Below are 15,810 nucleotides of genomic sequence, written 5' to 3'. Positions count from 1 at the left end.
GTGACCATTCAAAGTTACAATGGCCCTGAAAAACGTGACCTATGACTGTTTCTAAACATGACTTTTGCAGCATCCCCATGACCATGGGATCAAAATTCAGATGATTGGCAATTGGTTCATATTTATGATGGTTGCAGTATTCCAGGATCACATGACCATGGGGATGCTGCAAAGGTCATAACTGTGAAAGATGGTCATAAGTCACATTTTTCATGCGGTTGTAACTTTAAACGCTCAGTAATCAAACGGTTGTAAGTCAAGGACTACCTGTAGATTGTTTGGATGGCTGTTTTTTGCTCTGTACAGGCAGTCCTCAATTTACAATCATTCATTTAATGACTGTTCAAAGTTACAAGAGCACTAAAAAAAGTGAGTTTTTCACACTTATGCCCATTGCTTTCCCCATGATCATGTGATCAAAATTCAGATGCTTGGCAATTGGTTCATATTTATGACTCTTGCAGTATCCCGGGACATGTGATCTCCTTTTGCGACCTTCCAGCAAGCAAAGTCAATGGGGAAGCCAGATTCACTTAACAACCGTGTTACTGACTTAGCAACTACAGTGATTCACTTAACGATGGTGTCAAGAAAGGTCGTAAAATGGGGCAAAAGTCATTTAACAAGTGTATCACTTAGCAACAGAAATGTTGGGCTCACTTGTGGTCATTAGTTGAGAACTACCTGTACTTTTATTTTTTACCCAATGCAGGTGATGGGCAAGAGAATAAGAATAATGAGAAGGCAAGGATGTTTCCATTGCAAACAGTTAAGAATGAAGGACAAGAAGAGATGTTTCAAAATATGTGGAGACCAGAACAAGATGACAACCAGCCAAGCAATCAGGGTGAGACATTCTCAAGTACTTTAAATATGGAAATACAGGACTTCCAGATTCCAAAAAATCAGAAGGGAAAGAAAAAGGGAGAGAATTCAGGGTATGGAGAACAATTCAAAGATAAACCTGATAGAAACAAAGATTGCCGGATCCATCCAAAAGCAAAAGCTTGTGAACGTAGAGACCGTGTAAAGAATTACTACGAGAACTCCCCTCTGACGTTATATCAGAGCATCTCCACCGGAAACAAACCATATCAATGCACGGAGTGTGGAAAAACTTTTAGCCATTCCAGTTCCCTCACTTCCCATAAAAGGATCCACACGGGGGAAAAGCCGTACCAATGCACTGAGTGTGGAAAAAGCTTTCGACGCAATACCGACCTTACCTCTCACAAAAGGGTCCACACGGGTGAGAAACCCTTCAAATGTACGGAGTGCGGAAAGAGTTTTACAATGAGCAGCAACCTGAACCTGCATAAAAGGATCCACACGGGCGAGAAACCCTTCAAATGCATGGAGTGTGGAAAGAGCTTCATTCAAAGGGGCCACCTCACTTGCCACATGAGAATCCACACCGGGGAGAAGCCATACATGTGCGTGGAGTGTGGAAAAACTTTCAGGTGGAGCAGTCACCTGCCTAACCACATGAGGATCCACACAGGGGAGAAACCATACAGTTGCACGGACTGTGGAAGGTGCTTCAGAGAACGCAGTGCCTTTCAGGCCCATCGAAGGATCCACACGGGGGAGAAGTCTTTAAAGTGCACAGAATGCGGGAAGACTTTCAGGGGCAGCACAGATCTCACGATCCACAAAAGGATCCACACGGGGGAGAAACCCTACAAATGCTTGGAGTGCGGGAAGAGTTTCATTAGAAGCAGTCACCTATCTTCCCATAAAAACATCCACCCAGGAGAGAAGCCGTTTAAATGTCTTGAGTGCGGAAAGAGCTTTACTCAAAGCTGTTACCTCACCTACCATAAAAGGATCCACACGGGGGAAAAACCTTACAAATGTCTGGAGTGTGGAAAGAGCTTCAGCCGGAGCAGTCACCTTTCTTACCATAGAAATATCCAGCACGGGGGGAAACCTCATAAATGTGTGGAATGTGGGAAAAACTTTACTCAGAGCTGTTACCTTCTGTCCCATAAAAGTATCAAGGAAAACCCATAAAAGTATTAGCAGTGTTCTGCATCATCTTGTCTTTATGTTTTTTGTAAGCTGTCTTGAGTGGTTATAGAAATAGAAAGGCATGGTATAAATGTAATCATCAATAAAAATAATTACTGCCTGAAGTGAGTCAATCATTATTTCTTCGGTGATCTATTCTGGAGTCTTATAGGATAGTATATACTATTATACTACTATGATCTATTGGACCACTTCCAAATTCGTAATCTTATCCTATTGGTGTTTTATGATTTATAAAATGTTATTTGTTCTGGGGCTCTCTTTATTACATTTCCTACAGAACAAAAGGACCGAGGCTTATTTGACTTGGGAGGGGGACAAGTTTGTTTGCTCAGTTTTGGGAGAGTCAGGGAGGGGGTGTCTGCAGGAGAGACCAATCTTGGAATATCTGCAAAGGGATAAGGAACCCTTGAGGAACTGGGAAGGGCTCTGACTGTCCTCTTTGGGGATAAAGATCCTGACCCAAGTGGGGGACTCCCCTTTGGCCAAGTTGCAACAGAGTGCAGCAGAAGGAGGAGTAACAGACCAACTTTGAGGTTTTCCTTGTAGGAGACAGCAAAGGGAAAGTTCCCTCCTCTCCGAAAAGAGCCATGATGCAGACTCACCGGCTACTTCACAGAGAAAAGAGCACTGGAGATCCACAATGTTCCTTCAAAGTCTTGGGATCTCCGGGGCAGCCCCGAGAGAAGTGGGAAGCAAAGGACGCTTCTGGGAAAGGAGTTGAGAGCCAGGAGGAGTTCACCCAGAAGATCCTGGAAGAAGGAACCCTCCCTTGGAAGATCCAGCACCAGAAGTTCAGGGGGTTCTTCTACCAGGAGATCCAAGGACCCCGAGAACTTTGCGGCTGTCTCCACCACCTTTGCCTCGAGTGGCTGCAACTGGAAAGAAACACAAAGACTCAGATGCTGGATTTGGTGGTCCTCGAGCATTTCCTGGCTGTCCTTCCCCTGGAGATGGCGAACTGGGTGAGAGAATGTGGAGTGGAGACCAGTTCCCATGCTGTGGCCTTGGCAGAAGGCTTCCTCCTGAGCTAGGCAGTGGACCAAATGCATCAGGTGAGAAAAACATTATTACCTCCCTAACCAGTTTTGCTCAATATCCTGTAGGAACTTAGCACCCACCCCTCTCCTAGAAGAATAAAATATCCTGGAAAGTATTAAAAAGGCAGAATATTATATTTCCCTGGATGAGAAATAGAGAAACATGTTTTTAGGCAGGAAACAAACTCACTCTTAATAGCCCCCCTCCACCTTTGTCAATGGGCCATTAAGGCCTGAGCCAGTCTATTCTACATAACGAAGATCTTCCCCCTTTAGGCAGAGCCATTTCATTGCACCACCCACCAGGTTTCAATCAAACTTAGCACATAGACAACCTATCAAGCTAGATATGACCTCTGACAGCAACCAATCAGGATACTCTTCCTGTGCCCCAGGAAGTTCGAAGCTCAGAGAGGGCATAAAACCCAGGGGATTTCAGCATCTCTGCCCTTTTTTCTTCAAGATCTTCAAGGCATGTGATCCCCTTTACACCCAGGAGCTCCAAGAAATGTCCAGCATTAAACCATCTTTCCAAACAACCATAATGTTTCCAGTGTCTTTTTCTCCACTTAGAACTGAATCCAGATGGACATTTCTTCCAACAATCCTAATTTGGGGAGGACTCATTACCTCATCCTTATTTTTCCCAAGACAATACGAAAGTCCAAATTTTCTCCATCCCTGGATGGTTGTGAGACTCTATTTCTATGTTTCAGCATACTAATGCTTCTTTGCTTTTTCCACAATGTTCACATGCAGGGAAGGTCCATCAAAGAAGATCCTCCAGGTCCCAAGCCAAAGAGAGATCCATCAGATTTTCCTCAGCTGACACTTTTTGGAGAGATTGTTAAGGAGAATCCATCTCCTGTCATCTCACCAGATAAGGAGACATTCTCTTTTCTGTCCCAGTGAATTCCAGTTCTGGCTTTTTCTCTCCCCTTCATTTTCTGGTTTTGCAATATTAGCTTGAATCTAGATCACCACCACCACCACCCTCTGTTTGCAGGGGGAAGCAACAAGGCATTTCCTGGTTGAAAGGATTAGCTACAGAGGTAGTATTCAGCAGGTTCTGATCAGTTCTGGAGAACTGGTAGCAGAAATTTTGAGTAGTTCAGAGAACCGGTAAAAATCACCTCTGACTGGCTCTGTCCCATCTATTCTCTGCCTCCCAAGTCCCAGTGATTGGGAGGGAATGGGTTGTTTGCAGTAACCTTCCCCTGGAGTGGGGAGGGAATGGAGATTTTACAGTATCCTTTCCCTGCCATGCCCACCAAGCCATGCCCACAGAACTGGTAGTAAAAAAAATTGAATCCCACCACTGATTGAAAGGATTAGCTAGTAACATCATCATTGCCCTAGGGACGCCCAGTTGGGGGCTCCTTTCACATCGCAGAGCTAGAGTGAAGGTCAAGAACTCAACTCTGCTCCAACAACTCGGGTCTCAAACACAGGCTTACTAACCTCTGGCTCAGCTTCCCAACCACTCAATACAATACAATACAATACAATACAATACAATACAATACAATACAATACAATACAATACAATACAATACAATACAATACAATACAATACAATACAATACAATACAATACAATACAATACAATACAATACAATAGCAGAGTTGGAAGGGACCTTGGAGGTCTTCTAGTCCAACCCCCTGCCTATATCTTTTCAGACAAATGGCTATCCAACATCTTCTTAAAGACTTCTAGTGTTGGGACATTCACAACTTCTGGAGGCAAGCTGTTCCACTGATTACTTGTTCTAACTGTCAGGAAATTTCTTCTCAGTTCTAAGTTGCTTCTCTCCTTGATTAGTTTCCACCCATTGCTTCTTGTTCTAGCCTCAGGGGCCTTGGAAGATAGCTTGACTCCCTCTTCTTTGTGGCAACCCCTGAGATATTGGAACACTGCTATCATGTCTCCCTTAGTCCTTTTTTCTCTTAAACTAGACATACCCAGTTCCTGCAACCGTTCATCATATGTTTTAGTCTTCAGTCCCCTAACCATCTTTGTTGCTCTTCTCTGCACTCTTTCTAGACTAGAGTCTTCACATCTTTTCTACATCGTGGTGACCAAAACTGAATGCAGCATTCCAAGTGTGGCCTTACCAAGTGGTATTAACACTTCACGTGATCTTGATTCAAGCCACTCGAGCTGCCATGCTGCAATCTAGTTGGGTTCTATGTGATAAATTATTAACAACATTTAAAAAAACCCTCTGCTTCCACCCCCCTTTATATTCCTCACAGAGGAGAGTACGATGTTGGTGGTACTTCTTGAAATTTCTTCTTTTCCTGGTGAAAAAGAAACAGCAACTCCGCTTGCAGTTCAGGTAGGAGAAGGCTTAGCAAATAATACATGCCGTCAACCTTTGGGGACCTCTAGCTCAGTGAAGAACGCAAGAAATAATAATCCCATTGAAGCAACTGAAATAGGAAGCAGTGGTGGGATTCAGCTGGTTTGCACCAGTTTGGGCAAACCAGTTGTTAAATTACCGTATTTTTCAGAATAGAAGATGCACCAAGGTTTTGAAGAGGCAAATTAAAAAAAAAAAGGTTTTTGCACTCTGCAAACCTCCTAAAAAAACCAGCCTGTCTTTTGCAAAAACGGGCCCGTTGTTTGTCAAAAAAAAGGCATTAGGAAGCTTATAGAGTGCTCCTTGAGGCTGGGGGGGGGGGGCAAAATTGAACAAAAAAACGGCATGTTTTTTGCTCATTTCCGCTCTCCCCAGCCCCCAGGAGCTCTCTGAAAGCTTCCTACAAGCTATGCATGGCCATTTTGGTGAAGGTGGCTGGGTTTCAGGAGACAAAAAATGCTGTATTCAGTGTATAAGACACACCCACATTTTCAGCCTCTTTTTTTGAGGGGAAAAGGTGCATCTTATACTCCGAAAAATACGGTACCACCAGCAGCAGCAGCTATCAAAGTGGATTCTGGGCGCTGGACTGCAATGGAGAAATAGGCAATGGAGCAGCCAGCGCAAGAGAAAGGGAAAGAGAAAGGTTCAAGAGAAAGAGAAGGCTGCTTTCTCTTTTTCTTCTTCCTGCTTCTCCTCCTGCCCTCGTGCTGGTCGCTCCATTGCCCATTTCTCCATTGCAGCACAGCGCTCAGGATCCACTTTGATAGCGGGGGTGGGGGGAGAATTTAACAACTGGTTTGCTCAGGGTCAGGTTGGCTGTTGTGGGAGGCTCGTCCCGCATGTGCGGCAGATCTGGAGGACAGGGATGGGCCAACCTGACCCTTGGCGAATCAGTTGTTAAATTATGTGAATCCCACCACTGGACACATGTGATGTGTGATTCAGTGGTGGGTTTCAAAAAACTTTTGAACCTCTTCTTCTAGGTGTGGCCTGCTTTCTGGGTCCACTGGTGGAACCTCTTCTAACCGGTTCGGTAGATTTGACGAACCGGTTCTACCGAATAGCTGCGAACTGGTAGGAACCCACCTCCGGTGTGATTGCATTTGGAGCTATTACCAGTTAAGGGGCACGAGGATTATGAGTATAAATGAAGCAGAGATAACTGTGATTTAGCTTGCTGGGCATCCTAAAAACCAACTGAATCCATAATGCTACAAAGGTAGCAGATGTGGATTGCAAATCCCGGGACTACCGGTTTGCTTGTGCTAGCACCCGTACAAGCACGCACAATGCTTCTGTGTTTGCGCAGAAGTGTCTGGGTGGGTGGGCGGAGCCTCCCACCACCACCACTGCTGGTTCACCCATTCTGGGCCGAACCGAGAGCAACCCACCTCTGAAAGGTAGATTTTAAAGATCACAGTCTTTAAACAGGCCCATGGTTAGAATGCAGCACTGCAGATTAATTCTGCCAACTGCCAACAATTTGATTCTCACGGCTCAAGGTTGACTCAGTTTTCCATTCTTCCTTGGTTGGTAAAATGAGGACCAAGATTGTTGGGAACAATATGCTGACTCTAAACCTCTTAGAGAGGCCTGTAAAGCAATATATAAGTCTAAGCACTCTTGCTATTGCTATTAACAGAAGAACAAAACTGGATGGGACCTTGGAGGTCTTCTAGTTCAACCCCTGCTCAAGCAGGAAATGCTATACCATTTCAGACAAGTGGTTGTCCAAGCTCCAGTCTTTTAAGAAAAGCCTCCCATGTGGAGCACCACAACTTCAGGAAGCAAACCATTCTGCTGATTAATTGTTCTAACTGTCAGGAAATTTTGACCATGGGAATGCTGCAATGGTAAGTGTGAAAAACGGTTCTAAGTCCCTTTTTTTCACTGTCGTCATAACTTCAAAGAATCATTGAATGAATGGTTGTGAGCCGAGGACTACTTGTGTAACTCAAGGAAAAGATCCTTCAAAACTTTCTAAAGTTTCCCAGTTAATCAACAATGTTGTCCGTCTTTCAGATGCCGGTGTCCTTCAAGGAGGTGGCCATGTATTTTTCTGAGGAGGAATGGGCTCTGTTGGATTCCAAGCAAAAAAACCTTCATGGAGAAGTCATGCTGGAGAATCCTAAGAACGTGGCTTCTCTCAGTAAGAGTTTGTCTTCACTTCTGAATTCTGTCAAAGGCCTTTTGTACTGTGAAGTAATCAACCTATTTCTTTCTTCCAAGAATTAGCCAAAGCAGAGTCTGACTCCTGGTGGGAACAAGGTGGAGATCTGCCCTTCTGGAGATCCAGGAAAGATGAGAGAACACTTAATTCCCTACTGAGATCTAAGGTGGGATCATTCCTTGAGAGTCTCCTTGATGATTTTTTCAGGCTGTGCTACTTTAAAAGAGAAGTTTTAATAGATTAACAGAGTTGGAAGGGACCTTCTGGTTAGGGGTGTCAAACTCAAGGCCTGTGGGCCGCATCCGCTTACATCTGGCCCATGGGGCCACACTGGAAACAGCAAAGGATGGGCCCACAGTGCCTTGGCCCAGCCCACGGTGACTGGGCACTGATCTACAACCTAGTGGCATGCTGTAGGAGGCCATGGCAGCCAAGAACAGAGCTCAGAAGGGCCACACGGACACCTCCTAAGCTCCCATTTTCGCTGGCAGAGTACTGGAGGAGGCTGTGGTAGCCGAAAATGGATCCCTCCAGCACAGGCCACCACAGGTGCCTGTGCCTGAGTGACATTGAGCTGACCATGCCCACCCTGGCCACACCTACCCTAGAAGAGAACAACAGCATTGGAAAGGACCTTGGAGGTCTTCTAATCCAATCCCCTGCTTAGGCAGGAAACCCTACACTATTTCAGACAAATGGTTATCCAATCTCTTCTTAAAAACTTCCAGTGTTGGAGCATTCTCAACTTCTGGAGGCAAGCTGTTCCACTGATTGATTGTTCTAACTGTCAGGAAATTTCTCCTTAATTCTGGGTTGTTTCTCTTCTTGGTTAGTTTCCACCCATTGCTTCCTCTCCTGCCCTCGGGTGCTTTGGAGAATAGCTTGACTCCCTCTTCTTTGTGGCAGACCCTCAAATATTGGAACACCGGCTATCATGTCATCCCTTTTTTTCATCAGACTAGACATACTCAGTTCCTGCAACCGTTTATATGTTTTTAGCCCCCAGTCCCTTAATCATCTTTGTTTATCTTCTCTGCACTCTTTCTAGAGTCTCCACATCTTTTTTACATTGTGGCAACCAAAACTAGATGCAGTATTCCAAGTATGGCCTTACCAAAGCATTATAAAGTGGTATCAACACTTCATGTGATCTTGATTCTATCCCTCTGTTTATGCAGCCTAGAACTGTGTTGGCTTTTTTGGCAGCTGTTGCATAGTGCCGTGCTGACTCATATTTAAATGGTTGTCCACTAGGACTCCAAGATCCCTTTCACAGTTACTACTGTTGAGCAAGGTACCATCTATACTGTACCTGTGCATTTTGTTTTTCTTGCCTAAATGTAGAACCTTACTTTTTTCACCATTGAATTTCATTTTGTTAGATAGTGTCCAACGTTCAAGTCTGTCAAGATCCTTCTGTATCTTAAGCCTATCTTCTGGAGTGTTGGCTATATAATTAAAAGAGGAAACGATTCCCTCCCCCCACGTGTCTCAGATCACTTTGCCCAACTGGATAAATGGCAAGCTGCTCAGGCACTCCCCTCCTTTCTTACTCAGCACTTGCTGAGATGACCTTGGCTCTCCCAGCCTCTGCCTGTGTTATGTCTAGCATCTGGTAGAATAGCATTCCTCTATCCTCCCCCCATCAACTGAGAAACCAAAACAAAAATTCCTCAGCTAGAGTCATTTTGAAAGTTGACATTTATCTCTGACTTTTGTTAGAATTGTTTTCTTGTTCTTCTCAGTTCATTATTTTGCCTTTGCCTTCGTAAGGGGGAAAAAAACCCAGTGAATCTCTGCTTCATGAAATCAGCATGAAATGACCAAGCAAAGAAATCACTTGTGAGATTTAACCCTTAACCACAGACGTACTATTTCAGCTATACTATTACAGACCTGAGGTCATAATGACCTCAGTAGCAAAAAAGACATTCAGTGTTTTCATGGTTGGATGTAAACATTGCCGTATAGAGCAGTAAACTAAAAAATATCAAATCCACATCGTGCAGGTCACTTTTTGTTTCTTCATCCTTGAACTTCAATCTTTCTTCTCTAATTTTTACATTGGTCCACTGAATGATGACACTAATAATTTCTTTAGAAAATAATAATTTCCAAATTTCTAGGGGAGTTGGTGAATTACTAAGATTTTTAGCTGCTGGCCATAGTCCAGGTAATTGCACAACAATATTGTGACCAGCGGTTCTGGATCTATAGCTTCCAAAAGGTGCAGAAGACCATTTGAATTTGTTCTTGCCGTATAAATTATTGCACAACGTAGGTTGTACCTGGACATCAATTTCATTGGGAGCTTCACCATTGCTGATGTAAGAAAGAGGGGGGGGGGGGTCCTCACTGTCCATTACAAAATTTTCATCACAATCTGATTCCACTTCACTCAGATCACTCTCTACTTCTCCATACTATTTTAGAACAGTTTATTCGAAGTTTGGATCACCAAATCGCACGCTTTTTGGTGGAAAACCTGGCCCCGACATTATAAAAAGAAATATGTTAGCAAAGATCTGCGGTCAAAATGCCCGAAACTCAAATTCAAATACTGCTACAGATAACACCAAATAACTGACGCAATAACATACACTCTTACTGGTGGAAAGTAACCGAAATGGTCCATTTCTAAAAGTAGGGGTGTTCCGAACAGTTCGGAAAACATTTTGCAGTTACTATGACCACAGGTCTGTGGTTATGGGTTAAGCATAACCAATGTAATGTTGTTATGTATGACAAAGCGTGTAGAGAAAAAGCAGAACAGAATTGACAATCAATTGATAGGAATTGATCCTTGTTGCTTTCCTCGGGTTCTAAATTAAAAAAAGATTTCTACTTTCTTTTCTTTTTTTTTTCTGTAGAGGCATTTAAGCAGGAAAATGAGAATGACCAGGAACCTGGAATCATCTCAGACAATCCAACACAAAGTGGAAAAAGAGACAAGTGAAAATCAGAAATCAAACAGCAAATCAGAAGTATTGGAAGAAAACCACTCTGCAGATCTGGAGAAGAAATTGTCCACTTCTTGGTGTGCTGAAATCCATGAGTTCCTCACCCGAGAGGATCACTTGGAAAAGAAAATAGGGAATTGCCTTCCAGAGGTGACAACACTGACAGATAAACAGTATGGACCCGATGCAGGAAACGATCAGCACAGATGGAGAAAGCATGAAATGGCAAACTTTTTCTCTTCCTTTACACCAGCAAATCCACACAGTGGAAAAACCTTACAAGTGCATGCAGTGTGGGTATTTCAGCAATCATAGTAACCAAAGATCCCATGAAAAGATTCATTCAGGGGAAAAGCCCTATAAATGTGGAAAGAGTTTTAATCGGAGCAGTAACTTGACTTCTGTGGCAAGAGCTTCAGTGACAGCAGTTCCCTGATTTCCCACAAAAGGCTGCACATGGGGGAGAAACCTTATAAATGCCTGGAGTGTAGAAAGAGCTTCAAGTTGAGCAGCCAACTTACTTCACATAAAAGGAGCCACACTGGGGAGAAACCGTATAAATGTATGGACTGTGGAAAGAGCTTAAGGTGGAGCAGTGAACTTACTTTGCATAAAAGGATCCATGGGGGGTGGGGAAATCGTATACATGTATGGAGTGTGGAAAGACCTTCAGCCAGAATTGTCACCTTACTTCCCACAAAAGGCTCCACAAGGGAGAGAAACCATATGCTTGTATGGACTGGGGAAAGAGCTTCAGCAAGAGCAGTTCTCTTACTTTACATAAAAGGGTCCACACAGGGGCGAAACCATATTCTTGTGTGGAGTGCGGAAAGAGCTTCAAACAAAGCAGCAAACTTTCATCTCATAAGAGGATCCACACCAGGGAGAAACCATACAAATGTGCAGAGTGCGGAAAGACCTTCAGATTGGGCAGCCAGCTGACATCTCATAAAAGGATCCACACAGGGGAGAATCCGTACTCATGCACAGAGTGTGGGAAGAGCTTTAGTCGGAGTAGTAACCTGACTTCTCATAAAAGACTTCACATGGGCGAGAAACCCTGTATCTGTCTGATGTTTGGGAAGAGTTTCAGGTTGAGGAGTTTCCTGGCTTCCCACAAAAAGATCCATCTGGGGGAGAAAGCTTACAAATACACAGAGTGTGGAAAGGGCTTTGGTCAGAGTTTTGATTTGGCTTCTCATAAGACTCTCCAAGAGTGCAAATCTTACTCTACCCGAAGAGTTTGTGCAAAAAAGTTAACAACTCAACCCAAAAAACAGACAACAGAAAAAGAAATCATGCCAACGCAGAGGAATGTTGGAAGAGCTTCAGTCAGAAAATGTCCTTTATTCTTCATAAAAGAAGGGACGATGCGGAGAAAAATAAATGCATGTAGTAAGGAATTAACTTTGGTGTTTGCAGTTCCTTGACTTTCCATAAAAGGATCCACGGATTGAGAATGCATATAAGTTTATGGTGTGTGGAAGGAGTTTCAAATGTAGCAGTCAGCTTCTCATAAAATGAGCATCAGCAATGCTTATAATCCCACCTAACTGGTTTACCACTGGTTTGCTGAGAGGGTGTTTTGTGCACCTGAGCACTGCTGCACATGCGCAGTTGACTGAAAACTTCTGTGCATGCGCAGAAACATGCCAGCAACGGCAGAAGAGACTGGGGAATGGGTTCAGGGGTGTGGCAGGCCTGGGTTGCTGCCGGTTTCAGCAACCCAGGCAGCCATACCACTACCGGTTCGGTAAAACTGGTCCAAATCGGTAGGAACCTCCCACTGTCCCCCACCCTCAATAAAAACAAAAAACCATATGAGAGACTCTATACCAATGCATGGAATTTGGGAAGACGTTCACTGAAAAACGTCATTTGTTTACATTAATGAACAAATATCTTAGATATATGTTCATTAATGTGAACAAATGACTGTTTTCAGTAAAAGTCTTTACTTAATCACTTTTGAAACAGAATTTGACCTATATCATGGCTCTGTGTTTCTTTTTAACAGTTTAACCAGGTGAGAATTGCCTTATCCTTCCTGACCTCCAAGCTAAAGAGGGTGGCAAGAGAGGCAGCGAAGAGAAATTATCCCTGCAAAGATGTTAGACATGATCATGATTATGCAATCACATCACTTGTTGCTTTCCAAAAATAAATCCAGGGAACGTGTCAGCAAGCTGGTTTGAGAGATAAAAAGGGCTGTAGTTTGAGGAAAAGGAACCAGAATAAGAGTTGGAAGGGACCTTGGAGGTCCTCTAATCCAACCCCCTGCTCAAGTGGGAAATTTTATACCATTTCAGACGAATGTTTGTCCACTCTCTTCTTAAAAACCTCGAGTGATGGAGTACCCATAACTTCTGGAGGTAGGTCGTTCCACTGCTTAATTATTCTGTTAGGAAATTTCTCCTTAGTTTTAAGTTGTTTTTTTCATTGATTAGTTTCCACCCATTGCTTCTTGTTCTACCTTCAGGTACTTTAGAGAATAGTTAGATTCCCTCTTCTTTGTGGCAGCCCCTCAAATATCGGAACACTGTTATCATGTCTCCCTTAGTCCTTTTTTTCATTAAACTAGACATACCCAATTCCTGCAACTAGTAGGATTCCAAAGCATAATTTACTGAAAGCACAGGTGCAAGTTGTTAGGAATTGCGCAGCAGGTGTCCAAATAAAGTCAGAGACACAAACTTGTAGTTTTATATAAATAAATATATTTAACATTTATATTTACAGCAGACAAGATAGTCGGGAATGCAGTAACATCATGAGGTGAATCTAAACAGCATACAGAGCACCTTGAAGAAAAAAGCAGGAAAGAAGGGAAACTTCTCCCTTTACATCCACAGCAACCAATCATAATATAGATTGCCTCACTGTGGAGTCCAACCAATCAATTACAACTGTGTGTTCTGGTCCATTGTACATTTTACTGTTCCAGCTACTAAGTTAAATATCCTAACATAAGCACTTGAAGTAGGAAAAGGAAAGAAAGCAGCAGCAGAAAGCAATGTGCGCATACAAAGAACTTTGATGATAATCTGAAAACAAAGGAAAGTTCCTCTTTGAAGAATACACACAACAGTGGAAAAAGTGTCAAGAAATCTAGAATGAACTTGGTTATAGAATGCTAAGTGATCAATAAACAACTACATAGCTCTTATTTTGGCTCAGTCCTTGAAGAAAAGGTTCCCCTGAGCAACTGTGAAAGTTGAAGACGCAATATTGTATGCAGCTTTCCTCTAAAACTGAATCAAGGACAGTTTAACTGTGCCTTAAACCTCAAATCTCAGTCTGTTGGATCCTATTATCGGGTTGCTTTGAGGTGGTTGTTGGGAGCAAAAAGGTGGAAGTAAACATTGCCTTAAGCTTCCGAAAGAAAAGGAAAAAATAAATTAATATTTTTAAAAACATTTTTGCTGTCTTGGAGGCCCAAATGTTTGTTCCTGTCTTAAGTATCTAACCAAACGAACCCCTGCTTAGTTATGATAGTACTGTTACAAGGAATTGTCCATCACTTTTGGTTTATTGCCCACATGTCATTAATTCTGTGTGACAGCTTGCTTTCTGAGGTCAAATGTAATAATGTTCACAAAGCAGTGAATTTACAAAGCATTGAGCCCAGCCTAGCCAGAGACATGTTAATACTAGTTGGTGAGTAAAACTGGTATACCTATGATATTTAGATCAGAAATAGTCAATTCTCTCTCCCCCCAAACACACTTTTTGTGTTCCAAAAAAATGCACTGTGAAGATGCTGAAAGGAGAAAGGACTATGCAAATTCTGACATGCCTCTCTCCCTGCCCTGAAAACAGAGGTCTTAGGCCAGTGGTCCATTAAACTACACTTAGGAAGTGGAATTGAAGGGTCCCATGGGATGGTTTTGAAGGAATTATGCAGCAGCTGTTACATAAACATTAGCTTAGCCCATGAAGATGATGGGGTGAGGAAGAAACTCAAGATTGGCTTGCCTTTACTACTTTTTGTGTAAGAGGCAGGGAAAGAGAAATTTAGGCTTTGAAGATTTCATACCCTCTAGTAATAGAGATGAGTCCTAACAGTTTTTATATCTATTTCCTGAAACAAGAATGCAAATAATCAGAGTCATTCATGCCACAGTCATCTTCCAATTGGACTACTGTAATGCACCTACATGGGGCTATCCTTGAGAAGTGTTCACCTGGTGCAGAGTGTGACCGTATGAGCCATATTTGGTGCTCAGAAAGGGACATATATAACATCCTTGTTCCGCAAACTGCAGTGGTTTGCTGGTTTGCTACCAGGTCCAATTCAAGATGTTGGTTATTATCTATAAAGCCCTATATAGCACAAAGCCGTAATGATAAACCTATGGCATGCGTATAAGAGGTGGTATGCAGAACCCTCTCTGTGGGCTCATGCACCATCACCAGCTGGTCTTCGTGGGCACCAGAAAACAGCCTGAAAAAGGCCCGAAAAATGCCCTGATACCAGTGTTCCAGTATTTGAGGAGCTGCGGGGTGTGTGTGTGTGGGTGTCAAATTATTTACCAAAGCACCATAAGGCAAGATAAGAAACAATGGATGGAAGCTAATCAAAGAGAGATGCAACCTGGAATCAAGGAGAAACTTCCTAACAGTGAGGACAATTAACCAGCGGAACAGGTTGCCTTCAGAAGTTGTGGGTGCTTCATCACTGGGGTTTTTAAAGAAAAATCTGGACAGCTACTTGTCTGAAGTAGCATAGGGTCTACTGCTTGAGCTAGCAATAGCAGTTAGACTTATATACCGCTTCATAGGGCTTTCAGCCCTCTCTAAGTGGTTTACAGAGTCAGCATATTGCCCCCAACAACAATCCGGGTCCTCATTTTACCCACCTCGGAAGGATGGAAGGCTGAGTCAACCCTGAGCCGGTGAGATTTGAACAGCCAAACTGCAGAACTGCAGTCAGCTGAAGTAGCCTGCAGTGCTGCATTTAACCACTGCGCCACCTTCTGGACTAGAAGACCTCTAAGAACCCTTCTGGCATTATATTCCTATTCCTATTCTGTTTTATTCTTCCTTCTCTCCTCTCCTCTCGCCTCCCCTTCATTCTATTCTATTCAACTCTACTCTATTATTTCATTATTCCCTCCCCTCTTTTCTCCCCTTCATTCTATTATTCTATTCTATTCTAGTATTATTTCTACTCCGCTCTGCTCTATTTATTTCTATCTCGATCTCGATTCTATTCATTTTCTTTTATTTTCTAGTCTGATCTA

General features: G+C 43.0%; 1 protein-coding gene and 1 pseudogene across 1 annotated transcript in view; both read left to right on the top strand.

Moving 5' to 3' along the window:
* LOC106540230 (uncharacterized) overlaps positions 1–15,810 on the top strand; it is a 34,936-nt gene that overhangs the window by 3,656 nt on the left and 15,470 nt on the right. Inside the window, 4 exon segments of the mRNA XM_087708339.1 lie at positions 713–1,987; positions 10,816–10,967; positions 10,970–11,197; positions 11,200–11,617. Coding sequence (XP_087564465.1) covers positions 713–1,987; positions 10,816–10,967; positions 10,970–11,197; positions 11,200–11,617 — 2,073 coding nt within the window.
* Positions 2,430–7,672, top strand: LOC148047109 (zinc finger protein 202-like; annotated as a pseudogene).

The sequence above is a fragment of the Thamnophis sirtalis genome, unplaced genomic scaffold (genome assembly GCF_051295495.1).
Source record: "Thamnophis sirtalis isolate CommonGarterSnake01/CBP01778 unplaced genomic scaffold, rThaSir2_p1.2 scaffold_3, whole genome shotgun sequence".
NCBI lineage: Eukaryota > Metazoa > Chordata > Lepidosauria > Squamata > Natricidae > Thamnophis > Thamnophis sirtalis.
This window is presented reverse-complemented; position numbering and strand designations above follow the sequence as displayed.